We start from the raw sequence: 24,649 nt of genomic DNA on the forward strand, positions 1-24,649 counted from the left end.
GTGATGGTGTGAAGTTGAAGAGAAGTGGGGTAATTCGTACCCATGGTTTCAAAGCCGGTGGACATACCCGGGCCGGCCCTTGCAGTGGTTCCTGCGTTGCCCCCGTGTTTGGTCACGCCGCGACGCCATGGCGGCCGTGCATGAACACCTGTGCGTCTCTATTCAACTTTGCCTGTCACTACATGCTTTGTTCTTGTCGATGGCGACTACGGTGATCCCGTATACTTGATTTACGTCCGGCTCTTTTGCCACTACGTTCTGCGATGAAATGTCACTCATGATCATCATCCCGTTTGGGAATTTCACCAAACCTGAATCTTTTCAAACCCTCTTTCCCGCAGCATGGTATAATGACAACACAATTCGAGCCCGGAATGCCTATACTTACTCGCATTTCCTGGCCAGATGTGAGCTAAATGTTTGTTCTAGCGAGGAACTTGTAGCAGGTAGGATGCCCACCCTGCGCATCTAAGCAGTTAGCCGACAGACTTCAAGAAGGCGCAGCTGAAGACATGGGGTCTCTGCTTTGCACATCATATCCACATGGTTTGACTTCACAGGATCTGCCAGAGCACGGGGCACGTATCCAGAGTTCTTTACGAAAGGGAAAAAGAACCCGGATTAGTTACGAACGAGTGATTGCCGTTCCTGGATAGCATTTCGGGCAAAAATAGGCGACTGGATATAGTGGGGCCGTGATATAGACCTGCGGCTGTGGATTCGAGCAACGAACGTCAAATGACTCCAATCGAAGCAGTTAGGATTTGGAATAATGTCCAAGCACACCGATTCCAGCCTATGGATCTCGGCCATGGTGGCAGCCCGCTGAAGGAGAGTGACTAGACCATGATACTCCGCTGGACACAGTGACATAAAGACGTGGAGTAATACCGGCCGGTGGTCCAGAATTCGAGTCCGCATAATTGCTTTGTGACATCGCCGCCTGCTTCTTCACTCTCAACGATTCATCATGTCTTACCTCAACGGAAATAAATTCTCTCTGTCTGAAGATTCCGAGTTCTCGTCGCTGAGCACCTTTGATGTGAAGCCCAGTATCAATGACTCGAACTACATTCTGATCAAGTTGACCGGTGCCCTGGACCGGGAGAAGAAACGACGTCTCTCTGAATTGCACATCCAAGTGCAGCAGTTCCTTGGCGACAACACTTTCAAGTGCCGTTACGAACCTACCGATATCGATCGCATCAGGGAACAAACATTCATTGAGAATGTTGAGGTTCTCTCCCCTCTCCTGAAGCTGCCTCCGAGTCTGAAGACTCAAAGCCACTTTGAGCACCACGACGAGCCAAAGTCAGTGGACCTCGTTTTGCATCAAGCTGCCGATCAATCCGCCGAGGACTTGATGCAAGAAATTAGTCATATCACCGGCATCGCTCCGGAGAATATGTCCGTCCGAGCAGACAACTCTGTCATTCGAGCGCAAATCTCCCCGAAGGATTTGTTGCAGATTGCCAAGATTGATAGCGTTGGGGCTATTGAAGAGGTTCACAGCCTGACGCTGCTGAACAACGTCGCTCGGGATGTCATCCATGCTGATATTGGGGATTCCGTGGCCGGCAGTCTCACACCTTACAAAGGAAAAGACCAGGTTGTCACAGTCGCTGATACCGGCTTTGATACTGGAGACAAGTCTGACCCGCACCCTGCGTTCGCGAACAGAGTGCGCAATCTCATCCCAGTTGGACGGGAGAACTCAACAAGTGACCCAAATGGCCACGGCACTCATGTCTGTGGGTCAGTCCTGGGAAACGGCAAGTCAGACATCATGGGGGGGCTCAATTCAAGGCGCTGCACCCGAGGCAACATTGGTTGTTCAGGCGCTCCTCGCGGAGAACGGTTCGCTTTTTGGTTCCTCGGGCAAGACACTAGGGGACCTCCTGCTGGACGCCTATGAGAACCATGAATCTCGCATTCACACCAATTCATGGGGCCCTCAGTGGAACTGGAGAGGCCAGCTTCCCTACAACAATGCTTCAGAAGAGATTGACAAATTTGTTTGGGATCATCAGGACCTTGTCGTGTGTTTCGCTGCCGGGAACAGTGGCAAGCAAGCGACCCCCAAAGGCCACATTGGCGCACAGCCAGCTGCAAAGAACTGCATCACCGTAGGCTCGTGCGAAAATCCACGATCTTCCAAAGATTACAGCTGTGAGGTCTATGATGCCAATGGGTTGGTCAAAGGGAACCCTGACAACATCTCTGGATTCAGCAGCCGGGGGCCCACCATGGAGGGTCGCATCAAACCCGACGTTGTAGCACCTGGAGGGATGATTCTGTCCACTGCTTCTCGAGCCATGCGGCCAGAGAACTCATTCGGAAAGAGCGATGACAAGTTTTGGCGATTCTCATCCGGCACAAGCATGTCCACTCCCTTGGTTGCCGGATGCGTGGCCGTGCTGCGCCAGATGCTTATTGCAAATGGGCTCCCAAATCCCAGTGCTGCTCTCCTTAAGGCCCTGTTGATTAACGGTGCAGTTGACACTGGAAAGAAACGGGAGCTTCAAGGCTTTGGTCGGGTTGATCTGGCTAGATCGATGATCATCAAGGGAAAGACCCCCAACCGCGATTTCCTTGAAGCTGAAGTAGCCGATGAGGATTTGAAGGACCAATTCACAATGTCCTTCAACATGAGTCGTTATATGGATGATGCCTCACCGTCCTCAACCTTGAAGGTGACTATGGTTTACACGGATGTCGCAGGAGCGTTGCTGCAGAACAACCTTAACCTGTCAGTAACTGTTGAAATCCCAGGCCAGGACCGGCGTGTCAGATATGGCAACATGGGCGAGCAGGAGAATATCCATCCAGCTCCTTCTGACGGGGTCAACACTGTCGAACAAATTGTCTGGAAGGATCTGAAAAGAGAGGCGACCGTGACCTTCACTGTTTTAGTGGGAGGAACCATGATGGCCGATGTTCAGCCCTTTGCACTAGTTTGGAGCGTCGAGAGCGACACGGCAGCAAAGTAGTAGAGGATATACCTGCGAGGTGTGCGTTTATTCAACTGCAGCAAGTTTTGTGTCGATGTCTGTTTCTTCATTTCTGTTTAGTTTGCCTGGATTCAACACTCCCTTGTATTGTCCTGAGTCATATAACCCGGCTCAGACTGCATCTTTGTTTACCGTTTGTCGTGCAATTCATGTCATGTAGTTCAATGTTGATTTTCCACTATTTTAATTTTACCAATCAATTTTCTGTATTTCTCTTCACAATCTAGCTTACTGAGAATTTGCTTTGAACGATCGGTTACAGGGGAGTGTTTACTTTACATTTTGGCATAGTGTTCGTAGGCATTCGGCCTTTCGTTTGCAAGAAATCCAATGTGAAATTGTGACGTGACATATCAAAGCCGTGTGAGAACAAACTAGACAACGCCAAGCTGCTTAACTTTCTGTCAGTGAAAGTATCACACCCACACAATGGAGTCAGCCCCGTTGGGAGGCTTCGGCAACCCCGGACAAGCAAAGTATTTTTCCAGCTGAGAATACGACTATCTGATCACGGCGGAGCTGCCAAGGAAACGCTAGCAAACTATGATGAGAATCACAGCGCTACCTTAAAAAATTGAGAAATTTAGGCGAGTGGGCCCCATCCAGAACCACATTCGTCACAATCACACTAAAGCAGGCTTCAGGGGCATAGTTACCGCCACCAAGCTGCGTCTTGGGGGACTCACAAGACCAGTAACATATTCGGTTTAGTCAAAAACAAATACGACCCACTGCGAATACGTACTGCCACCAGAGCCGGATATCACCGACCTTAGTGACACTACCTGGCCTCCTGTCAACATAATATAACCGAGCCATGTATTGTGATATACTGATTAATGAAGCGATAGGTATGTAGTCAAATACGAATGCCGCTAAGACTCGAGAGTAGACCCACCGGCAATCATTGACAGTTCTGTCAGCTGAGCCACCTTTTGACATACAAATAGCACCCACGAACTCCGTTGTCAGAGATCTCAACTCAAATTCAAGAAAACAGCGCAATTGCAAAGATCAACATGTCTGTTCCACCTTCGTTGCAAGGGTTGAAAGAACTGCCTTCACGGGCAGTCGATGACAACTCAACCTTCCCAGAGGGCCGATATGTGGTCAACGCACCGAAACCGGAGGATGAAGAAGAGCCATTTATCTCTGCAGAGGGGCCGGCGATAGACACAAAAACCTGGTTCAAGTCACCGGTAAGCCTTTTTGCCATATCGCAATGTCTGCCTCTGGAAGACCCAGTTCTAAATACCCCACTGTTTTAGCCCTTCAGTCAAGCTGCTATTCTGGCTCTCCAGAGCGTACAGCTTTTTGCAGACACTCATGACCAGGGCTGGGTGGATGATCGTGCTCTTGGAAACTGGACATGGCTGGAGGTGGCCATTTATGAGAATGAGTCGTCCGACACCCCCAAGAAAAGAGAAGGCGTTGAGTTGGTTTGGATGAGTCACAAGAATGATATGGAATCTAAAGAGTACAACTGGGTAAGTCGTTCATCGGATCTACATGCTGTGTGGGATCTCATGATGGCTTTTAGTTATCTGGTGAGGTTTTCGCCAGCAAGCATGATCTTTTGGCTCTCCTCGAGGTAAGTTATTGGACCGACTTCCGGTGAAATCGGGTACTTAACTGTCTGTATTAGGTTGGCAATGTTATTGCAGTGCGAGGCTGCGCCCGCTTCACTGGCTGGGAGTTGTACGGAAGGGCTGCCTGTCTTGTACTGGACATGGGACGTCCCACCCCCGTCGAGCAGCCTCCTAGTTACGCACAGGTGATAGAGGATACCATCGCATTGCAACAGATCTTAAACTGCGTCAACTCTAGTAACAATGCGTACGGGCCTACAATCACAGCTGCCTGGGACAGAGCGGATACGTTTTCTGGCAAAGAAAAGCGACCTCTCCGTGTTCTTTCTTTGGGTAAGGCTTTCCAGATAACATCCACCTATTACTTTCAGAGCCTGACTGTTTTCTTTTAGATGGAGGAGGTGTGAGAGGGTATTCGTCGCTGATGTTACTGAAAGAAGTCATGGACAAGGGTGCTCCGAATAAGAAGCCTTGTGAGGTATTTGATCTTATTGGAGGAACTAGCACAGGCGGGTTCGTACAGCTGAGAGACAAGACCCTGTTCCATCTACGACGTGGTGCTAACTGAATTAGGTTGATTGCTATCATGCTGGGCCGCCTGAAGATGACCGTTCAGGAATGCCTGGACGAGTATAGCGCGTTGATGAAGGAGGTGTTTGGATCCGGATGGATACACGACCATGTCACGAAGCCAGCCCGATATGCTGCGACAGGGGCGTTTTACTCCGCTGAGACGTTGGAGAAGGTGATCAAAGCCCTGCTTCGGAAGAGGCTTCCAGCTGGGGAAGACGCAGATAACGCACTGTTACTGGACGACAAGGAGAATCCCTGCAAAATGTGAGATTGCCTGTCTATTGAAGTGATATTACTGTGGAAGCTTACCTGTTGAATCCAGCTTCCTAATGGCGGTGCGTGAGGAAGCCGGTAATAACCGAGGACCTGTCTTCCTTCGCTCCTATACCAACGACCTTGAGGTGCCTGATGCGGACCTGGCCGGTATCAAGTTGTGGGAGGCTGCTCGTGCTACCTCCGCTGCCCCTGCGTACTTCAAGCCTCTCAAGGTTGGCCGCGTGAAACTGGTTGACGGTGGCTTGTTGGCGAATAATCCCCTTGGATGGTAAGAATGTGGCGTACTTGAAAACTTGTACGACCATGACGGCTAAATTTTCTATATAGGCTATGGACTGAAGTCCTCGGTGTATATGGCCCAACTCGCGAGACGGACTGCTTCCTGAGCATTGGTACAGGGATGGCTTCCAACGTGGCCGTCGCCCAGCCGGGATTCAACTTCAAAGGCGCAATGATGAGCTTCGTCTCAGTTGCAACTAATACCGAGAGCACTCATCTTCTTTTCCGCTATCTCGTGGACGCATTTGCTCCTTGCCCCCAGGTCAAGAAGTATTGGAGATTAAATGTGGCCAAGGAGAAAAAGGGTTCCGATCCAAAGGACTACGAAGATCCCGGTGAGTTGGACGCTGTGGCTGGGATTAAGAAGTTGGAGGACTGGACCAAGGAATGGATAGCTGCGCAGCAGGATGTCATCAGGACCTGTAGCGAGGCTATTGGAAGGACCTTGATGAAAAAGAGCGCATAATGGTTGTTTGACTCGGAACCAGTTCGAGCTGCGGTTGCAAGTGCTTCTTTCCTTTTTCAATGTTACTTTCTTTGTTACTTATCGACATATGTGCACAATCCTTGTTTCTCTCCAAACCGATCATTTCATCTTCGTTTGCTGAGCTGTTTGATTTCTGTCGTGAATGCAGTATAATCGGAATAATATGGGACTTGAGGACCTCGAAACAACTCGAGCTGCTGCATTCACCCTTTAAGAACGCTTGCAATTTTCTGAGTGGCCTTGGCCAATTCCTCCTTTGCGCATCGGTTCTTTAATAACTTCAATACAGCAAGGAGCACCTTCAACTGCTCCAGGTGAGACTCACAATCTAATTAGCACGATGTAGGAAAGCAAGGGAAGATGCGAGTGTAAAAGACCCTTGGAACTGAGATCTTCTCCTTTGTGTGTGTTCGCATTGAATTGGGATACTGCCCCACTTCACCGCATGCTTGCCTCAGCCTCCATGATATCTAGATCCATAGCTTCATCTCTAGAATCAATCATCTATCATATCTCTCATCATTCATCATCCATCTTCACAGTGTGATTGAGGAGAGTGTCACGATTGACAAAATCTGGGTCGTGGCGGAACGGGACGGTCGATAGAGGGTTGGCGGGGTTTCCGCGCGAGAAACTCCTGTAGAATCCCAACAGGACACGAGGTCTAGAACAATAGACTTACGCAAAAAAGCAAACTGCCAGCACCATTTGCTAGGGAATCCAAGCCCATCCATGTTTTGTCGACCACCTCGTCCACTATTCATACACTTCTCTACAATCTAAGCTCGTTGCTGATTACCAAGAACACTTGTAGTACACATATTCTGTCTATGGCTGTAGTGCTGACACCTGTACCTCATAAAGTCAGCCAGATGCAAGGTATCTCTTTTGTCAGAAATTCCCACCTTATTTCGACAGAAAATCTTGCAAGAACCCTAGTTCTTACAGCAAATATATATTCCACTAGCTCCAGAACAAGTAAGAGGTGCTACCATGGGTACAGTAATGAGGTATTCTTCAATTGTAGTTGGGCTCCTACTAGCTGCCCTCTGCCTCTATTTCTGTCTCTTCCGACGCCAAATCTGGGCTGCGCTATTCCCTGCCACCTGTTCCTGGTCTTCTTCAGTAGGCTCTGTGGAGTTTTACCCTCCGCATTGGATTGGCTCATCAATATAGCGGTATCTTCCCCAGCAGCATGCTTCAGAGCACGCATCATCTCATCCTGAAGTCTAATAGTGGATATTAGCGTAATTTTCCATCATGCGTTCAAGGCAAAACACAGAATTGTCGTGAAGTCGAAAGTCAGCGGGTACCTAGAGATTGTCAGAATCAAGCTGTTGATCTTGTTACAGACCCCAAAGCCTTGTGCCTCCCCCCGGAATTGTTGCCGTTCAAAGCGGGGTACTCGGGTGCTAAAGTAGGCCAACCGAGGTTTCGCAGTGTGGCTCTCTCGATGATCTGAATTACTAATTGGTATGGTGCGGCTAGTGACTCGATGAGGTGCTTTTACATTGTTCACCGACTCCAATGCTTTGGTAATACGTAGCTATGCGATAGGTTGTTGTCTCGGAAGTCAAGTGCCGATACCTCAAATACTCCTTCGCCTTGACTTACTTTTACTGTACAAAATTGAACTTGGGTCCAAGCTGATTTCTGCGGGGAAGTTTTAGCATTGTTGCAGACATCATGTCAGTGCAACTGGAATCAGAATCGAATGCTGCGAAGCTACCATTGAATGATGCGGAGTCCAATTTCCAACTTGAAGAGTCTTCTGCGCCATCCTCTCCGTTAAAAGCCGAGGAAACTCTCCGCGGGTCCTTGCAAGTGGTGGGAGTATTCTTAATTATCTTCAATGTTTGGTAATATTTCTCCATAAGACAATTAGTACTTTTGAGCATCGCTAACACGATGGTAGGGGCCTTACCTTTGCGTACGGATCCTTCGAGAGCTTCTATGCTCTGACTTACATCCCTAACTTCTCAGCGTCTGCAATAGCATGGATCGGCACAATACAGAGCTGGCTACTCATCGTCTCCGGTCTCATCTCGGGTCCTCTCTTTGACCGCGGCTATTTCTCGATCATGATTGGCGCTGGTGCCTTTCTGTCCGTATTTGGCTTCATGATGTTGAGCCTTTCTCATGACTATTATGCTATATTTCTTAGCCAAGGTGTATGCATGGGACTTGGTTTTGGTCTATTGTATATCCCTAGCATCGCGCTTATCAGTCGATCATTCGTTCGCAAGCGAGCTGTTGCTTTGGGTTTCGCGACAAGTGGCGCCCCTGCAGGAGGTATCATCTATACAGTCATGTTCGATCGGCTAATTTCGAATCTGAGTTTTGCATGGACAGTCCGCGTCATGGCATTTGTGATGTTGTCACTTTTCGTCATTGCTGCCGTTCTGTTGGTGACCCTAGGAAAGGGTGTATCGACGATCACGAACGACCAACGAAAGAAACTGATTGATATCCGTGCTCTGAGAGATCTTCCGTTCTGGAGTTTTACTGTTGCTAATTTCCTCCTTTATCTCGGTTACATAACACCCTTCTATTATATTCCAACTTATGCACAAACTAAGCTTGGAACTTCGCCGAGCATGGCCTCTTACGTGCTCATCATATCACAAGCATGTTCAATTATCGGTCGTGTTGGGACCACCATCTGTGCCCACTACTTTGGTTCAATGGTGTCCTGGATATTCTGTGGCATACTCTCCGGAATTTTATGCTTTGCTTGGATCAGTGCAGATACTTTGGTGCGATTTATTCTTTTTGCAGCCTTTTATGGTCAGTCCGAACTGATGCCTTGGGTACTATCAAAACTTAACAGTTTCCTTTTCGATAGGGGGTATCTCTGGTGCCTTGATTCCTCTCCCGCCTAGTGTATTCTATCACGTCTGTCCAGACTCACAAATCCTTGGCACCTGGCTTGGAATGGCTCAGAGTATCAGCAGCTTCGCATCGCTTTTGGGGCCACCTATCGCAGGAGCGCTCGCTTCGGTTGGCTCTCATGGTAGTGCCGATCTCAATTATCTCAACATACAGTTGTTCGGAGGAATTACGATGAGCATCGGTGCCTTTGAGCTGTTAATCTTGTGGTACTTGCTATGGAAAATCAGGGGTAAAAAGGGCTTCTTTTGAAATTTGTACGGCACGAGGGTACCGTGCCACGTGATTTTACCAACAACAGTAGGCCATAGGAGCGATTCATGTCATGGTCAGGCTATTTAACAAGACAAGCAGATGGTTCAAATTTAAAATTCATTCTGCTCTACATGAGAGATCTAGAAATCTTAGAGAAAGTAATGACTGTATCTTGTTCCGACTAAAGCATTCCAGTGGGTCCAAACTTGTCTTGGATAGAGCGTCCTGATTCCTCATCAGTATTGGGTGTTGACGTACCCACTAACTTAAAGGGGGATACTAACTTGTTGATCAGTATAGACCATTCGTACCATAGCAGGTAAGCTCGCCATTGGTGTTCCCAATGAACCATTCTATGCATGGTAAGTACGCAATAGTTAAAATATAAAAAATGTGTAGAAACGTACGCATATCGATAGAAGTATTAACCCAATCCCCCGACTCATTTTCGCATTGGGCGCTTAAGAGAGTACCTGAGACGGACAAATTTCTGCAGCTTCCTGACATCCCACCACTATATAGCATACCCGTTAGTAACATACACCACGACAACAAGAAAGGCAACGTACTCATATCGAACCACAAGGTTGCCATTATCATTCGCAAAGCAGGTGCTGAGATTGACGCACACATTGACCGAGTAAACAGTACTTTCCTTTTCGCAGTCGCCGCAAAGGGTCGCATATTCGCTTCCGAAACCTGATTGGAAAACCTGTATGCTGTTGCAAGTCTGCTGGTATGCTGCGTCCGCGGCTACCTCAAAGGAGAGATAGCTCAGGACCAGGAGACTCAATGTAGATCGCATCACAATAACCCAAATCACAAAGATTTCCTGGAGCTGAGAAAGGCTGATTAATGGCTGATGGTGATAATAAATATCTCATAAAAAGGTATTGATCCCATGTTATAGACTGCAGTTCACCATCATGTAATCTCTCGGGCCACCCCGCGCCCCCAGACTACCCCAGCATCCAGGCCACCCGCGCACCCAGGTTACCTATGCATTCACGCCACCCGCTTAGCGGGGCCTCACCCTGTTCCATGGAGTGAATCAATTGTCTGCCTCTTCGGGCAAGCCTATGCGTTGATAACAGGAGTAGGGTCTTTATTCTCGGGAATTTCATCCCCCATTGATCAAATTTCAGTATAACATGTGCATTAGCTCTGACGGACATTTACATGTGGCTGAATCACAGAGTCTGCGAACCCTCCATTGCACCACGTGCTATCTGCAAGCTGATCTGAGTCGATTTAGACATGGGTGACAATACACCGATTCCAGAATTCTGCTAATATCCCGATCCCCTCATCAAAGCACTGTCCCCTATCTAAACAGTCTTGCAAACGTGCCTCATACTGAATATTCTGAGCCAGACCAATATATTGAATGAATGAAAGAATACTACACGATGTTTACGGGGCGTGTCAAGCAGCTCGCAGTGTTTTCAACGTGGTCATTTCCCTCCTTGATAACGAATTTGGGCTTGATCTGACAGACTTTGCAGCAGAGATGCTCATGAAACACTACTGAGAAGAACAGCGATTAAAATATAATAGCTCATTGGATCCCTAAAGCCTTAGCTAGCCCTATACCGGTGGCCTCGTTAATCTGAGATATGCAAAGCCATGGCCTTCCCTATTTGCAACTAGCCATCATCCACACACCTACCTTACTAAGTCTCTTAGGGCAGTAATCAAGCAGATATTGTAGTGGGAGAACCTGTGACTAATGACATACATGTGGCCTCAGGCATATGTGATGCCTGAGACACAAAACATTTTGCACCCTCATCAGGGAGTTGGACATAGATTAAGCAAGTACCCAATTCATTCCGGTTCTCACCATATTCTACGTCTCAAGATACTCGATTAAAGGCCATCTACATTGCAATATTGCGGCAAATGCCATATCCTGCCTACCGTAGGTGGGAGTGTGTGTATATGTGTGGGTGCGCGCCTTCATGTTGGTGTTTGCCCGTCTGCACTGCCAGCCATCGAGCCGTCCCCATTTCGACATGTATTAAGAGCAGCCACATTAATTATGATACTATTGCATTGCATGGCTGCATAGGGGTCCAAAGGCCAATTGAACGTACTTTTACTTTCTAGCAGTCATTAGCCCAGGGCCTCTGTCTTGGCATCAAACCCCCATTTGAATCCTTTCTCCACTTGGACCAAGTGCGACTGAGTCAGACCCCTGAAAATTGCGCTATTCTCAAACAAGCTTTGTGCCAAACTTTTGAATCATGCGTGTACCGTACTTTCGACATGTCTTCAGTCCCAACGCCAGAGTCACAAAGATCAGCACATCTTCAGAACCGCCATACCGCTCTCGGCAGAGGTGTCAAAGCACATGTAGCCTCCTGGCCTGTCAAACCTTAACGGAATGAGAGCGGCCAACTCCTGCGAACCAGCGAGTGCAGCTCACCCTTGACGACTTCTGAATCCCGACAGTCTGGTCGTGACAGGCTGTACCTGTGGAGCCCAAACAGACTAGTCTCCATCCCTGACGTCCGCGGCATCTGGACCTTTGAAAGATGATCTACATACAACGGTGGCATTGACCCGGTGGTATAACCCAGATAATCTCCTAGTGGATACCGAGATCGTGGACTGACGTGCCAAGGGCCGAGTGTGGAAGGAGACGTGACAGGGGCGAGTTTCTTTGTTTTGGAGAAGCGTCGGGAAACATTACCCTTGTGGATTTAATCGAATCGATCGTACAAAGAAGTGTCTCGAGATGCATGGTGAGCCATGCAGGAGTAGTATTGACGCCGGTAGTCCGATGGGATGATGAAACTAAGTATCCGGCCACAGATATAGATGAGCACCAGCGTAGCAAGAGATACTGTCCCGATAATGTCATCGAATAAAGTTGAGTGATCTCTGTTCTCCATCTTGTCTATACTCGGAGATTCCTCAAGAAGACTTCATCCCTCTCTCTCTCTCTCGATCCGGCTAGTCGACCGTTACAGTGGCATTTGAATTGTCTCCTTCCATGGGCCAGGATTTGCAACCAGACCAATCGGATGCCACCATAATTCCCAACAGACCGGGTCCCTCCTCGGCCTCCTTACTGCAGATGTGACCCTTGTCCGACAGCTCTGTTTGGTAAAGTAGAGTCCGATCCATCGACAGGGCCAATTCGAGAATGAGGAAATAGTAAACATACTCGGAGATAGGTCTCGCATCCAATCTTCGGGTTGTCCCTGTGCTAGACTCCCGCTTTGACAGCTGGTCTATCCTTACTTCGGAACCAGATGACTCTAGTATTATACCAAGGTCTTTGAGTGGCCAAATCAACCAATATATAAATGCAGTAGGGTAGTAATGGGAGGGATCTAGTGCGAAAAGAACAAGGCACTTGTGTTTGGGTGCATGACAGGATCTAGCAAGGATACTGAGGGGAAATGTGGCCATTGTGTAACGCCTGTCGATACGTTCATGTAGATTCCAAATACGATGATACCATGTTATGAAAGAATACCACCGGAATCCCAAACCCCAAATTTTATGCACAAAATAACTCATCACTGATCTACGACAAGTTTGAAAGCACGTCAGAATGGAAAAAATTCTAAAAAAAAAAAATTCTAAAAAAAAAAAAAGAACAAAAAGAGACAAGAAAGTACTGTAAAAGATAGCTCGGCCCACATAGAGGAGCATCGCAAGCCAAACTCCAAAAAAAACCCCAAAGCCCGCCAAACCGAGTCCCACGCAAAAGTTCAGCACCCCCCACATCTAATCCCAAGAAGGAAACAGTCTCGACGAGGCCAAAGCGGGTATGGCGTATTTCCGGGACTCTATTCTGACCAATCGTAGCCACAAATGTTGCCCCCCACTACGTATGGAATGAGCGATGGAAAGGTGGCAAATACTTTTAGTGAGTGTCAATTTGAATCCACCTTCAAAACGGGTCGGTCCGCTCACAACTCTGAGAAGCGGAACCAGAACTAGAATCGGTAAATGGAAACTGGAAATGGAATGCGAAAAGGGTGGACATCCGATGATGAGAAAATAGAAATCTGGAGATGATTGTGGTATGATACTTGGATTTGAGTTATTCTCGCGTATTTACCAGAAAGAGGTACAAGATTGCAAAAAACCTACTAGGATGCACAATTTTCAAAAGATGCGTCCTCTGTTCTGTTCTCTGCACGCCAGAAAAAGACAAAAAAGCCCGCGACAACGCACCAGTCCACGGTGATGTGGGGGAAGACTGAAAGAGGTCGGAAGTAAATTAAGCAGGCGTTCATGCTTGTCCCGATGCGGGATTCGCCGTTGCAAGTGTTCTTCCCGATAAGGTATTGGCCGTTGCGAGTGGAGAGAATGTCTGCCACGCTGGCCGCAATAGATTAGTTTTCTGATTTCACTTATTGGAGCATATTCTAGAAAGCTTGGACCGGCAATCCAGACCATACCACGGAGAATTCGATTTGTGATCTCGGCCGTAGTGGGGGAATTTCGGGCGATGGTACCTGGACTCTAGACTTGTCGAAATACACGCCGCTCGGCAATGACGTTGGTCCTCAAGGTCCTACACGGAATATAAGGGAATTACACTCGGGAATGGAGGATTTGATCTACCGGTGCCTCGCTAAATTGTGTATCTCTTCTAGACTGTGTATCTCTAAACTCTTTAAACTTGCGAGGAAGACTTGGAGAGTTGGGGTTGCGATGTGTGTGACCATTGCTGGTCAATGTACGAGTTTCATTCTTTGCGGCAATCAATGCAATGCTATGTCTGTCTGATATGAGATAGAAAACCCAGGTTCATGTGACGGTTGGTTGCGAGGCTGTCTTCGCGTTTGCTTTGACAAGACGCATCGCTCATGCCTGGACAGTCCAGGCTGCTATTCTATCCTCGACGCGCCGTAGGACTTCAGGGTCCGGGTCCCGTTTGACTTTCTTTGGTCTGTAGATATCGTCAGCAGTTGCAATCGAATCTCAAAGTACGGGCTGGAGTGCACTCACGGAATTCGTACGGTTTCCGTACACTTTGCCTGACCACACTTTCCACAAGTCTTCGCCCCCTCATTATATCCCGTGTCGCAGACATGACAAATGTAGTGGACTCGATGACGCGCTTTCCTATAAGTACGATCGGGCTTCTGCTTTAGCGGTTCTGGTGGGTCGACATCGCCCGGATAGCCATGAGGGTGTTTGTCTAGCCTTGCTGGATCGCGAGGACACTTTTTGCAGCGAACATGCTTGCAATTCTCGCATTCCTTGGATCCACCGGCAAAAGTCGTCCCACAAGAATGGCAGTTTCTTCGCACACGCTGCCTCACAGTCTTGCGGATCAGATCCTGTCCGCCAGAGCGCGAGTGTACCTTGAGCGGTGCATGAGGATCGCCCGTCCACTTGAAGTGCTGGTTGGGCGGTGGGCCATGCTGGAGGGCGCGGATCTCGGCGATCTTGGGCAGCTTCGGGGTACGTGGCTGCGCTGCATCCTTGTCTTGCTCGTATGGTGGGAACCTTGGGCACTTCTTGCAGCGTGGGTGCTGGCAATTGACACAAACCTTGTCTGGGCCAAAGGTGGTGTCGCAGCGGTGACAGGTACGGCGCACGCGCATGCGAATCGGCTTGGTAACTCGAGCGAGTTGCAGATCGGTAGGCGACTTCCACTCGCCGGGTTCCAGAGTGAGACCATATTTAGAGAACAGAGACCGGGCCTTTGCCTGCTGAGCGATACTATAGTCGGCTAGCATAGCGGGTTGTTCGACCACCAGTTTCGGGGCCGGGTCTACAACTGGGGTTCTGAAAGATTGATCAGTGTTAGCGACGGGTCGATTATCAGCCGATAATAGGTATAGATTGTCAAGCGTACGCTGCAGTGCTGGATTGTCCAACGTCGAGAACGGTAGTCATAGATTGACGCTTTGAGCCAGACCGTGGGCGCAGAACGGTCTTCATACGTTTCAAATATTTGGACAAGCCTTCTGGTTTGTCCCGGCCGGGCGGCCTAGGGTGTCTTGCTGAGACATGTTGAAGATCGGTGGGTTTCAGACGAGTTCAAGGTGGCGCAAGAATGCGATGGCGAATGCTCGGGCGCAGATCAAAATTGGACGTCGCGCAATTACTTCATTCCCTTTATATCGAAGTCGACCGTCGAGAGACCCAATAGATATTCGTGCCAGTCCCGAACCAGTGAATTGGGAGACCCGGCCGAGAGGGTCTTATTACCGGGGAATGGGGCGTTGTGATGTGTCGAAGTAAGCAAAGCGAGCAGGAAATATCCGAAGTCGATATAGTTGGTAACCGAAGTCGAAATCCAGGTCGAAGCTAAGCTGGGTGAGAGCCCGATACTTGAATGATCGAGGATCCTAATAATAAAACGAGGAGGGGGGGGGGGGGAAACAATACGGTACAATGCAAGTAGAGAGGGACTCAGAGAGAGAGACGAGTAACCCAAGACCGGGCACATGGGGGGCAATCCCGACAGTCTGGGTCGGTATGGTAAGATTCATGTACTGCATCACCGTACGCTGATTTCCTCCGTGTCTGCACCCGGTATTGAGGTATGGATACCTCCGCGACCGTCCTCATGGTAGCTCTCAGGTACTGACAGGGACTATCCCTGGTATCCTCCTGTACAGAACTCGTAGTGGGTCCAAAGCGGGAGCTGCTTGGACCACATTGCTTTGGAGACTGTGGGCTCCGAGTTCTGGGCTTTTGCCCCGGACCTCGTCCGACTCCCGGGGCTATGGACAGATTCGCGCCATTCCGTCACTCCTGGCCCAATCCCATCTCTTCTGAGCGTCTGCACTTGGTCTTGTCCCGATCAGCGTGGCGGAGTGGGCCATCGGCTGAACCACAAACTCAAGCGGATGTACCCGCCCCTTTGCTCGGATGCGTTTCCAGAATGAGTTAACCTACGGATCAGGGCAGTCAGGAGATTGCCGTTGTGTCGGGGATGCGCTGGCCGATCCATCATGTCCCAAAAGTCATGGTCAAAGGATTCATGATTCATGATTCATGTGCAAGAGTGAAGATCAAACCATGTTTAGTAAGGGGCATTACCCCCCGCCCTGACAATAGCATCAAGGTCTTACCGGGCTGATCGGCTCCATGTTGACTTTTTGCCTCGACTCTTCACCCGGACATGGCCATCACTTTGACTTTCACTAAAGCAAAGGGCATAAAGCGCCGAGCTCGCTGAGGAGAACCAGAGCATCGGGATTCTCGCATGCAACCTCCTGAGACTTTTTGGGGATCAGACTTTGCAATCCGAGTATTTGTCAGTTGCCTTCCGGCCCAGTACCCGGGATGCAATTCCAATTTCCGCTCGTCACTATCTACAGACCCGACGATGCGTACCCGAATAGCGCTAGAGCCTGAACCCCCTGCAACGATTCTGCACACCGGGAGAGAATAGTGTGGAGCCTATGCATCGAGGCTGCTTTGGTTTTTTTTTTTCATCTTGTCAAATGCAAAACACCGCCCCGTACAGTAGTACATGGGAGTTCATGGACGATCTCTGGGGCCGAGCGGTGTACTGTACTCGATGAAACCCAGGCGCTATTGGACGGAATCATCGATCGGACAGTTCAAACTTTGGGCTACAGGCGACGGCGCTCTCGTCGGACGCAACTACTGCAGACTAACAACGCCGCCGTGGGATGATCATTCGATGACATTCAGAACATCCCTCGTTGCCCAACGGTTCCACCTCTATTTTTGCCGTGCATCCTGGTCGCATCCTAGGAGTGCCACCTATGCTTCGTTTCTCCCAGTTCTTTGCCAAAGGGGGGGAGAGCCACAGCTCACCGGCGGAGAAGCGACAAGGTTTTTTTTTCTCCTTTTAAAAAACTTGACCGTCCAGTCACGGCGCGTAGGGTTCGCGACACACCGCTGTAAGCTGAACCATCCCCTCGGTAAATGAGCTGTGCATCCTCGTTTCAAGGTGGTCAGTGCCGACGCCAGTCCACCGGGAAAGGCGGACACGAATGCGATCGCCTGGAGTGGGTCACGGACTCCTGATCCCAGGACAAACGCCCGGCACGAGGTCCACCCGGTGGAGACCATGCTCCGTACGGGTATCGGAATGAACGGGGTGAACTGGCTCTGACATTCGTGTTGCTTTGGAACACCCCAATTTACGCTATTGGCACCGAGTAGCGTCTTGCAGCTTCGAACAATCGGGCCTTTTTCTCGGCCATCGTTACCCCCGTTCAATTGGCAACGGTTCTGCAGGCATAAAATAGTCGGCTGCAAAAGTACATTATAATTTTTCACACTATTGGCGCCGTTGAAAAGTCAATCAGCAGTAGATTCGCACTATAAATTTCGCGATTCGGTGATTGGAGAAGCTGGTTTTTCCATCGAGATAGAACTCGTCTTCTGTGACTTGGCCTCCATCTCAGGGAGAAGTCCCAAACTTCCGGATCCAGCAACAGGCCGGCAGTGCATCCACCTGTTTCGATTACCGCCTACCCCTCACTGTCAAAGCCCTAAGCTCGCAAGAAACCTCCAAAATGGGGGGAGGGGCATGGCGTTGAGTCTCAACGCCACTGAGGCATGGGCTTTTGGTACATGCCACTTGGCCACATCGCCCGATCTTGGGAGCCGACTTCACTCTTGACTTTCGTCTTTGGACAGTCAGAAGCGCCAACTAAATGAGTGTCACCGAGCCAGATCAATCCTTGGACAGCTGTGCATGTTTCTATGCTGCCGTTGAGCTTGTCGATTAATGCCCGGCAACGATCCCGCGCCGCCCAAGCATTCGACGCTGTATGAACATGAATGTGCAGGTCTTCATGAGATCACGGTGTTCTCCGTATCTTGTCTGTTGGCACTCCTAGCCGGGAGTTAGCTCAGGTACCAACCACGTTGGACTACTTGCCGAATCAGTGTTCGACGAAGAAGGCTTGGGGGCGCATGTCCTCGTAGCTGACGATTAGGACTCGGTCCTTTCAAGACCAGCCAATGAATGGCTCACACTAACACTCATTGTTCGAGTCATGCGGCGTACTACAACTTGCATTCGATAGTATCGACACTGGAGAATAGATCCGGGAGGGGAAAGAGAGCAGCTGTAGATCATTAGGCTTGCGGATTGTCGCCAGCTGGAATGCCGTTCGGATAGGAAAGGCCGCTATTCGCTCTGTGCTGGAAATCATCTAGAGACTAAAAGATCGGCGGCGGGTTCAGCTGAGAATTTCAAGCTGGCTGGTTGGCTGTCGGTCATGGAAGATCGACGATCTACGGGTTCCCGGCTGTGCGGTCGGACAGGTCCGCACGATTTTCTTGACATCCAGAGATGATCTGTACTAACAAGCAAGTCTGGTCGATAAAGATTCAAGCACAGACATCAATCGATTCACAGCTCAATTCGGCAAGACTCAAAAATCAGGCTGTCAGATCCCTCGCTAGTCCTATTGTAGCTCGAGACAGCAGACGGCACCGTTGCAAATCATGTCAATCCTTGTGATAGATCGCGCATTGCGAAGAAAATCCGGTTCCTATTGACATGACATGAATCGCGACGCCTTGCGGGGATCCAAAATATGGTATGGTACAAGCTCACACTTGTACTTGCGCTTGCAGCGCAAATCTACAACCTGTCAAATGCCCGCACTATACGACACTCCCCTGGAGATCGAAAATATACCGAATGATCTGATCCGTGGGGAAAATACGCGCTCGGGCCGCGCTTAGATGGGATCTAGTCGGACCCAGCGAGCTTCTCGGCAATAGAGGTGATATCCTCGTCTTCGTGGACTTCGATGACTCGATTCACTTCAGCCGAGTTGCGCATCAGCTCCACTGCGCTGGCGTACATCATCCGTTGCGACGGGTTGCAGTTCACGGGAAGCCAGTAAAGCAGGACGTAAGGAACAGAGAGACGGCCGTCTTTCTACATGTGCAGAACGCTACGTTAGGAGCCTTCGCGGAGTTGATATCGAGGCCCACTCACCGTGGTCAGAGGGTGGCTGAGAAGAATGTATCGGGGGGGAGGATTCGGGGAGCTCATCGGCGAGATCCTCCATCTTGGTGTAGACTTCGCCATCTTCAGGACGGATCTCTTGTGTCTCTTTATCGATGATATCTGCATGGGTTTTATCGAGTTTATCAGCGTGTATGTCCTCGGTCAAGATGTGACTGCCTTGATAGCATTTTGTGGAAAGTGGGAGGTTGGTATAAGGGGCACGTACAGATGATAGCCTGGGCTTCCTTGGCCCTAGACGTGGTAAGACGGAACTTGCGCAGTTTCTCTCTTGTCTCCGGGGGAGAAAGTGTATAACCGTGATTCGGACTAGCAGCTTGTCAGCCCGCGATCCTTTTAAGAGGGGGTTGTCGCATGTTTCCTTTTTGACGTCACCTAGGCAGTATTGAAAGACTCACCATTTTGATTAATATGTGAATGGAAGAATCTGTGATTTTTCCACAACGATTATCTCTGAAAAACGATGCTCTGAACCGACAACGTGGTAGCAGATGAAGAAAAGGACGAGCACACGAGAAATGTGGGAAAGCTCGCGATCGCCAACGAAATGCAGGCGGAGATCTCTCTTCCCCACTTACAGCTCCCCCTTCAACCCTCATCCCCGAAGAACCAGCGCAGACGCTCTAATACCACTTCATGCTTAACCGACTCAACTTATTATCTCGCCACTTCGCCCATCCTTTTGGTTTCCGTCCTACCACCCCAACGCTCTCACCCCTCCGTCCCGGTCCGCTCGCAATGACATCAGCCCATCCAAACTTCACCAAACCCATCCACACGGCAGCCTGCCTGATCATTGGCGATGAGGTCCTCGGCGGAAAGGTCCGTACCAAAACTCAAGGAGGTACCTACAGCAATTGACAAAACCCCAGACAATCGACACCAATTCGCCCTTCCTAGCCAAGTTCTGCTTCGGCCTCGGCATCCAGCTGAAGCGCGTGGAAGTCATCCCCGACGATGAAGAGGATATCATGGAAGCTGTGCGCCGCATGAGCGCCCGCTACGACTTCGTCGTCACCAGCGGAGGCATTGGTCCAACGTCCGTACACCCCCTCAAACCTCCCCCATCTACATTATCCCTACATCCACGCAATACACGGGTCCTGACCTAACCCCCAGCCACGATGATATAACCTACCGATCGGTCGCGAAAGCCTTCAACCTCAAACTCCAACTGCACGAAGCAGCCTTTGCCCGCATGAAGAGACTCTCGAAACCTCATCCCATGCAACCCAATTTCGACTGGGAAACCCCATCCCCCGGCTTAACTGCCAAGCTCCGCATGGTTGAACTCCCTTACGATCCCACCGTCCCGGCCGCAGACCAAGCCCTTTTCGTCGCGGAAGATATGTGGGTTCCCATCGCCGTGGTGAACGGAAACGTGCACATTCTCCCCGGCGTCCCGCGTCTCTTTGAAAGACTCCTCATGAACCTGCAGCCCAGCATCAAGCCCAGACTGGCTCATTTGGATGGCAAGGCGACCGAGCGGGTGATGATCAGTACACCGTTGCCGGAGAGTGCAGTTGCACCTTATTTGACGGAGCTGGCGGCCAAGGTCGAGCCGAAGGGTGTCAAGGTCGGGAGTTATCCGAGATGGGGGAGGAAGAGGAATACTGTCACCTTGGTTGGGGCGGACAAGGATTATCTTGAGTCCCTTGTGCAAGAGGTCGAGGAGAATGTACAGGGAAAGAGGGTATCCAAGGAGGATGAGCTGGATCCGAAAGATGAGGGGGAGACTGTTTATAGTCAGTAGATGATATGTATGATGTCAAAGCGTGATCAGGGGGCTTTGATGTATCAATAGAGCATCCGCCTTTTGAGGAGGGTTGTTTAGACCATTGATGAGTTTATCTGATATTTGAAGCATGCTGTCAGAGGTTCGTCATCTAGGTAGTCAAGGTTGGAATCGATCAGTGGCCAGAACACCTCCGATGCTGTCTCAAGATTGCTGACACCAGAAACAGGATCTACTCTGAGATAGTGAACGTGTTTGTAAACTCTTGATGACAACGTCTTCCCGCGCCAACCCTCGGGATATGCGAAGTACTTATGCTTGCATGCCGATTCTCCATCGCATCACACATTTGGGCACCTGGGCATGAATAGCTCTGCAGAAAGTCCACTTCCAGCCTATTGAGCAATTGACCATGCACATGCGGGTGAGAGGTACCAATTGGGCAGAAGAATTGAAACTAGATTAGTGAGAAGATGCATCCCAAAACCTGTTCACCTTCACTGTGACTTTACCTTTGGAAGATACGATCTAGATCCAAATGACACCATGATAGAGAGCAAAGAAATCCAATGAGGAACATATATTGACAGCCGAGTCGTCTCGCCCGAGACAGACACCTGATGATAGACAAAACAAGTAACCAGGACAAATCTTTCGCGAACCAATAATAAAAACAAAAAAAAAAAATAGACGCAAAGGAACAAAAGGGGAATCAAAATGTTTCATGAGACGAGGGTTGGGCGTCAGGCAATCATTGTTTTGCGTTGCAGTAGCAGAGCAAGCCTCCATGGGAGACCTGGCAACCCCACGAAATCCGCAAAACACAAAACCACTTTCAGTTCTTTTTCCTCTTGTTGTATCCTTTTCCCTTTCCTCCCAGCCTGGGGGCGATTATAACCGTATTTCAGCACTCTCACTTTTCCATATATCCCACCGAGGTATTACCCGCTCGTATGAACTCGTTCTCGTTCTCGCGCTCTGAGCGCTCCGACAGCCGTCTCAAATGTGTAAGTTGAGACCGGGGGGGGGCGCCTTTTTACATGATGACGCACTTGCTGCAGCAACCGGCGCTCTCATCGGGCTCAGCCACGTCCATCTTTCCCTCTGGTGCGCGGGCTCCGTAGGCACCGGAGCCGGAGGGATAGGATGACATCTCCTTGTTGTAACGGCGGATCTCGCGGACGAGGTCGTAGAAGGCGTCTTCGACGTGAATGCGGGACTTGGCGGAAGTCTCGATGAACTTGCAACCGAACTGACGGGCCAGAGCCTCACCCTCTGTAGAGACGTGTTAGATCGGGCATTGCAGTTTAGATGAAACGTGATGTGGAGATAATGGGGAACTGGGAGAAAGGAATGTACCTTGCTGCGAGACTACGCGATCCTTTTCCAAATCACACTTGTTGCCGACGACAATGATGGGGAAATAATCCTTGTCCTTGACGCGAAGGATCTGCTGTTGGAAGGTCATAATTTCTTCGAAGGATTGGCGCGATGTTATGGAGTAGATGAGCAGGAAGCCCTCGCCGGTCCGCATGTACTGTTCCCGCATCGCCGAGTACTCCTCCTGACCTGCTGTGTCCAGGACATCCAGAAGAGCGACCTCATCGTCAATGACACACTGCTTGCGGTAGGAATCTGCGAAAACAAACAGGTCGTGAGCAATTCAGTTCGCGTCGATCGGGGGCCTGGTGATGACCGTGGGCAGGTGTATTCGGCTCACCTTCAATTGTCGGATCGTATTCATCCACGAAATGGCTCTGGATCAACTGGATTGTCAAACACGACTTTCCGACACCACCACCACCGACAACCACCAGCTTGTATTCTCGTAGGAACTGCGACGAAAAAGGACATGGTCAGCCATTGAGGACCTTTCTCGAGATTGGTTCGGTTGGGAAAGGAGGCGCGAGGGCGAGGTCGAGGTTGATGTGAAGGTCGATTGCGAGACAGGGAGATCTGTGGAGATCGATAGGAGGTGTTTGGGGATGGAGCTCACCTTTGAAGCCATGGTGATTCTAGGAATCCTTTCCGAAACAGAAAGGGGAGAGGAACAGAAGATCAAGAGACGATCAGGCAAGTGGGAAAAAAAAAAAGGGTCCAAAAGAGAAATGCAAAATACGGGTCGAGTAAGGAAGTGATTAGGGGGGGAAGAAGAGAGGTTCGGAGTGTCGACGGGAAGAAAATGGAGAACCGCTGTTGTGAGCTTCTTTGGCTTGTGGAGCCCCTACAACCCAGGTTTGTTCTGGCACCTATACGATCAACTAATTATATAAACAGAAATGATTATGTTTGATTACGAGATGAAGGCTTACCGGTTAAAGCCGTAAAGGAAATGACTTAAAGCAGGGGAAAGGGGGGGGGAGGAAAGAGGAAATTCAGGAGATCGAAGAAGTGGGGAGGCGATGATTGGGTGAGAAAAAGGGGAGATTCTGGACTTTGATGGTATGTAGTCTCTACGACTCTCGGAATTCTTCTCCTAACTTCCTCAGCCTATATATATAGGCTTTGGAACCCCATCTACCTAGGTAGGGTTGCCGCCATTAAATCCTCCTCCTCAACATAGCCTCATAACTTGGTTGCTGGTGCACAAGGATAGCCGTGCTCTGGAATTGAACTAAAATAATATCGAGCTTTGGTACGCTACTATCGAAGTCCTCCATTGATTGGCCATCCCACCAGCCCCCTACGAACGACGTGCTGACCCTATCCGGAACTTCAATAGGACAGACAGCACATCTTCCGGCACATAATCCCCCCCGTTCTCGGACCCAAACATGGAAAATAGAAAAATAAAAATCTCCATCTTCCTGATCAACTGCAGAGCCCACATCGAGTCACTTCCAGACCCGAGTGGATCGTAGGTGGGGATGGGTCCAGGGCGCTTCAGAAAATCGGGTTAGTTCGCACAACTTAGCGTGGTGCTGATGGGTGATGGTCAACCTGTGAGGGCCGTAGCTTGTCGGGCACCAAAAAAGTCGAGTATCAATCTTGGCTTTCCTTTACACCTGAATGGCTTGCAGGAGATGGCCGCCTTGCATGTCGATTGCATCATCCCGACAGAACCCCGGTCTCTCTGTATCAACTCTCTGCGGCTTCATCTCCCCGGAATTTCCGTGCCCATGGAGGATTCCGTCAAACCTTCATGTCCGTAGCCAGGGTTTGGGAAGCCCGGTCCTCGCCCAACGAACCACCCCGTGGTTGACATCTGTAGATCCTGGTATTGGACCCTGGAGCAATAGGAAGATTCATGTGTTGTAGGGTAGTGCCCCGCTCATCCACCCACAGTCAAAAGCCTCGCGTTCAGTGTCACATTGGAGTCTCCATTAATCCCACTCTGGAGGCAACGATCGCCTAGCTCTTATTCAGACCCCTCCTTTATGCCCGCACTTGGGATTCGGAGATCGCATGTGCTCTAGAAGTCTCAAGGATCCAAGGTTCCTGACGCGAGCGCGACGCCCCTCTCATTCTAGGCGGGGGGGACTGTGCGACCGGCAATCCGAGGCAATCCGTGACACCCATGGGACGTCAGAATTCAATTCATTGTCGCCTTCTGGAAGCCTGGAGCTGCAGATTCTCGTTAGTGAAATGCCCACACTCAGCAGTTTG

The 24,649-nt window shown here is 49.8% G+C and overlaps 7 protein-coding genes across 7 annotated transcripts; 4 read left to right on the top strand and 3 right to left on the bottom strand.

The window, feature by feature from the left end:
• Nucleotides 1-970: 970 nt before the first annotated feature.
• On the top strand, nt 971-2,990 carry N7477_004563 (S8 family serine peptidase; the record flags this gene model as incomplete). Its single annotated transcript, XM_056966226.1, has 2 exons — nt 971-1,751; nt 1,807-2,990. 2 exons carry the CDS (start codon nt 971-973, stop codon nt 2,988-2,990), a joined length of 1,965 nt encoding a protein of 654 aa, XP_056823007.1.
• A 1,040-nt stretch (nt 2,991-4,030) lies between these two features.
• Nucleotides 4,031-6,194, top strand: N7477_004564 (uncharacterized protein; the record flags this gene model as incomplete). The annotated part of the gene is made up of 8 exons (XM_056966227.1): nt 4,031-4,210; nt 4,280-4,498; nt 4,552-4,602; nt 4,657-4,933; nt 4,993-5,113; nt 5,174-5,437; nt 5,496-5,717; nt 5,777-6,194. 8 exons carry the CDS (start codon nt 4,031-4,033, stop codon nt 6,192-6,194), a joined length of 1,752 nt encoding a protein of 583 aa, XP_056823008.1.
• Nucleotides 6,195-7,901: 1,707 nt separating this feature from the next.
• N7477_004565 (uncharacterized protein) lies at nt 7,902-9,356 on the top strand (the record flags this gene model as incomplete). The annotated part of the gene is made up of 3 exons (XM_056966228.1): nt 7,902-8,074; nt 8,131-9,002; nt 9,061-9,356. 3 exons carry the CDS (start codon nt 7,902-7,904, stop codon nt 9,354-9,356), a joined length of 1,341 nt encoding a protein of 446 aa, XP_056823009.1.
• A 4,833-nt stretch (nt 9,357-14,189) lies between these two features.
• On the bottom strand, nt 14,190-15,275 carry N7477_004566 (uncharacterized protein; the record flags this gene model as incomplete). The annotated part of the gene is made up of 3 exons (XM_056966229.1): nt 14,190-14,274; nt 14,334-15,119; nt 15,190-15,275. The coding sequence occupies 3 exons, from the start codon at nt 15,273-15,275 to the stop codon at nt 14,190-14,192; spliced, it is 957 nt and encodes a 318-aa protein (XP_056823010.1).
• Nucleotides 15,276-19,026: 3,751 nt separating this feature from the next.
• Nucleotides 19,027-19,709, bottom strand: N7477_004567 (GMF family protein; the record flags this gene model as incomplete). Its single annotated transcript, XM_056966230.1, has 4 exons — nt 19,027-19,214; nt 19,279-19,410; nt 19,517-19,617; nt 19,684-19,709. 4 exons carry the CDS (start codon nt 19,707-19,709, stop codon nt 19,027-19,029), a joined length of 447 nt encoding a protein of 148 aa, XP_056823011.1.
• A 235-nt stretch (nt 19,710-19,944) lies between these two features.
• N7477_004568 (flavin adenine dinucleotide pyrophosphatase) lies at nt 19,945-21,061 on the top strand (the record flags this gene model as incomplete). Its single annotated transcript, XM_056966231.1, has 3 exons — nt 19,945-20,130; nt 20,181-20,347; nt 20,428-21,061. The coding sequence occupies 3 exons, from the start codon at nt 19,945-19,947 to the stop codon at nt 21,059-21,061; spliced, it is 987 nt and encodes a 328-aa protein (XP_056823012.1).
• Nucleotides 21,062-22,079: 1,018 nt separating this feature from the next.
• Nucleotides 22,080-23,051, bottom strand: N7477_004569 (Ras family protein; the record flags this gene model as incomplete). Its single annotated transcript, XM_056966232.1, has 4 exons — nt 22,080-22,318; nt 22,403-22,678; nt 22,764-22,878; nt 23,040-23,051. 4 exons carry the CDS (start codon nt 23,049-23,051, stop codon nt 22,080-22,082), a joined length of 642 nt encoding a protein of 213 aa, XP_056823013.1.
• Nucleotides 23,052-24,649: the final 1,598 nt, after the last annotated feature.

Source organism: Penicillium maclennaniae (assembly GCF_028827695.1).
Source record: "Penicillium maclennaniae strain IBT 15551 chromosome Unknown utg000004l:1.0-3007600.0:1.0-3009580.0, whole genome shotgun sequence".
In the NCBI taxonomy this organism is placed as follows: Eukaryota; Fungi; Ascomycota; class Eurotiomycetes; order Eurotiales; family Aspergillaceae; genus Penicillium; species Penicillium maclennaniae.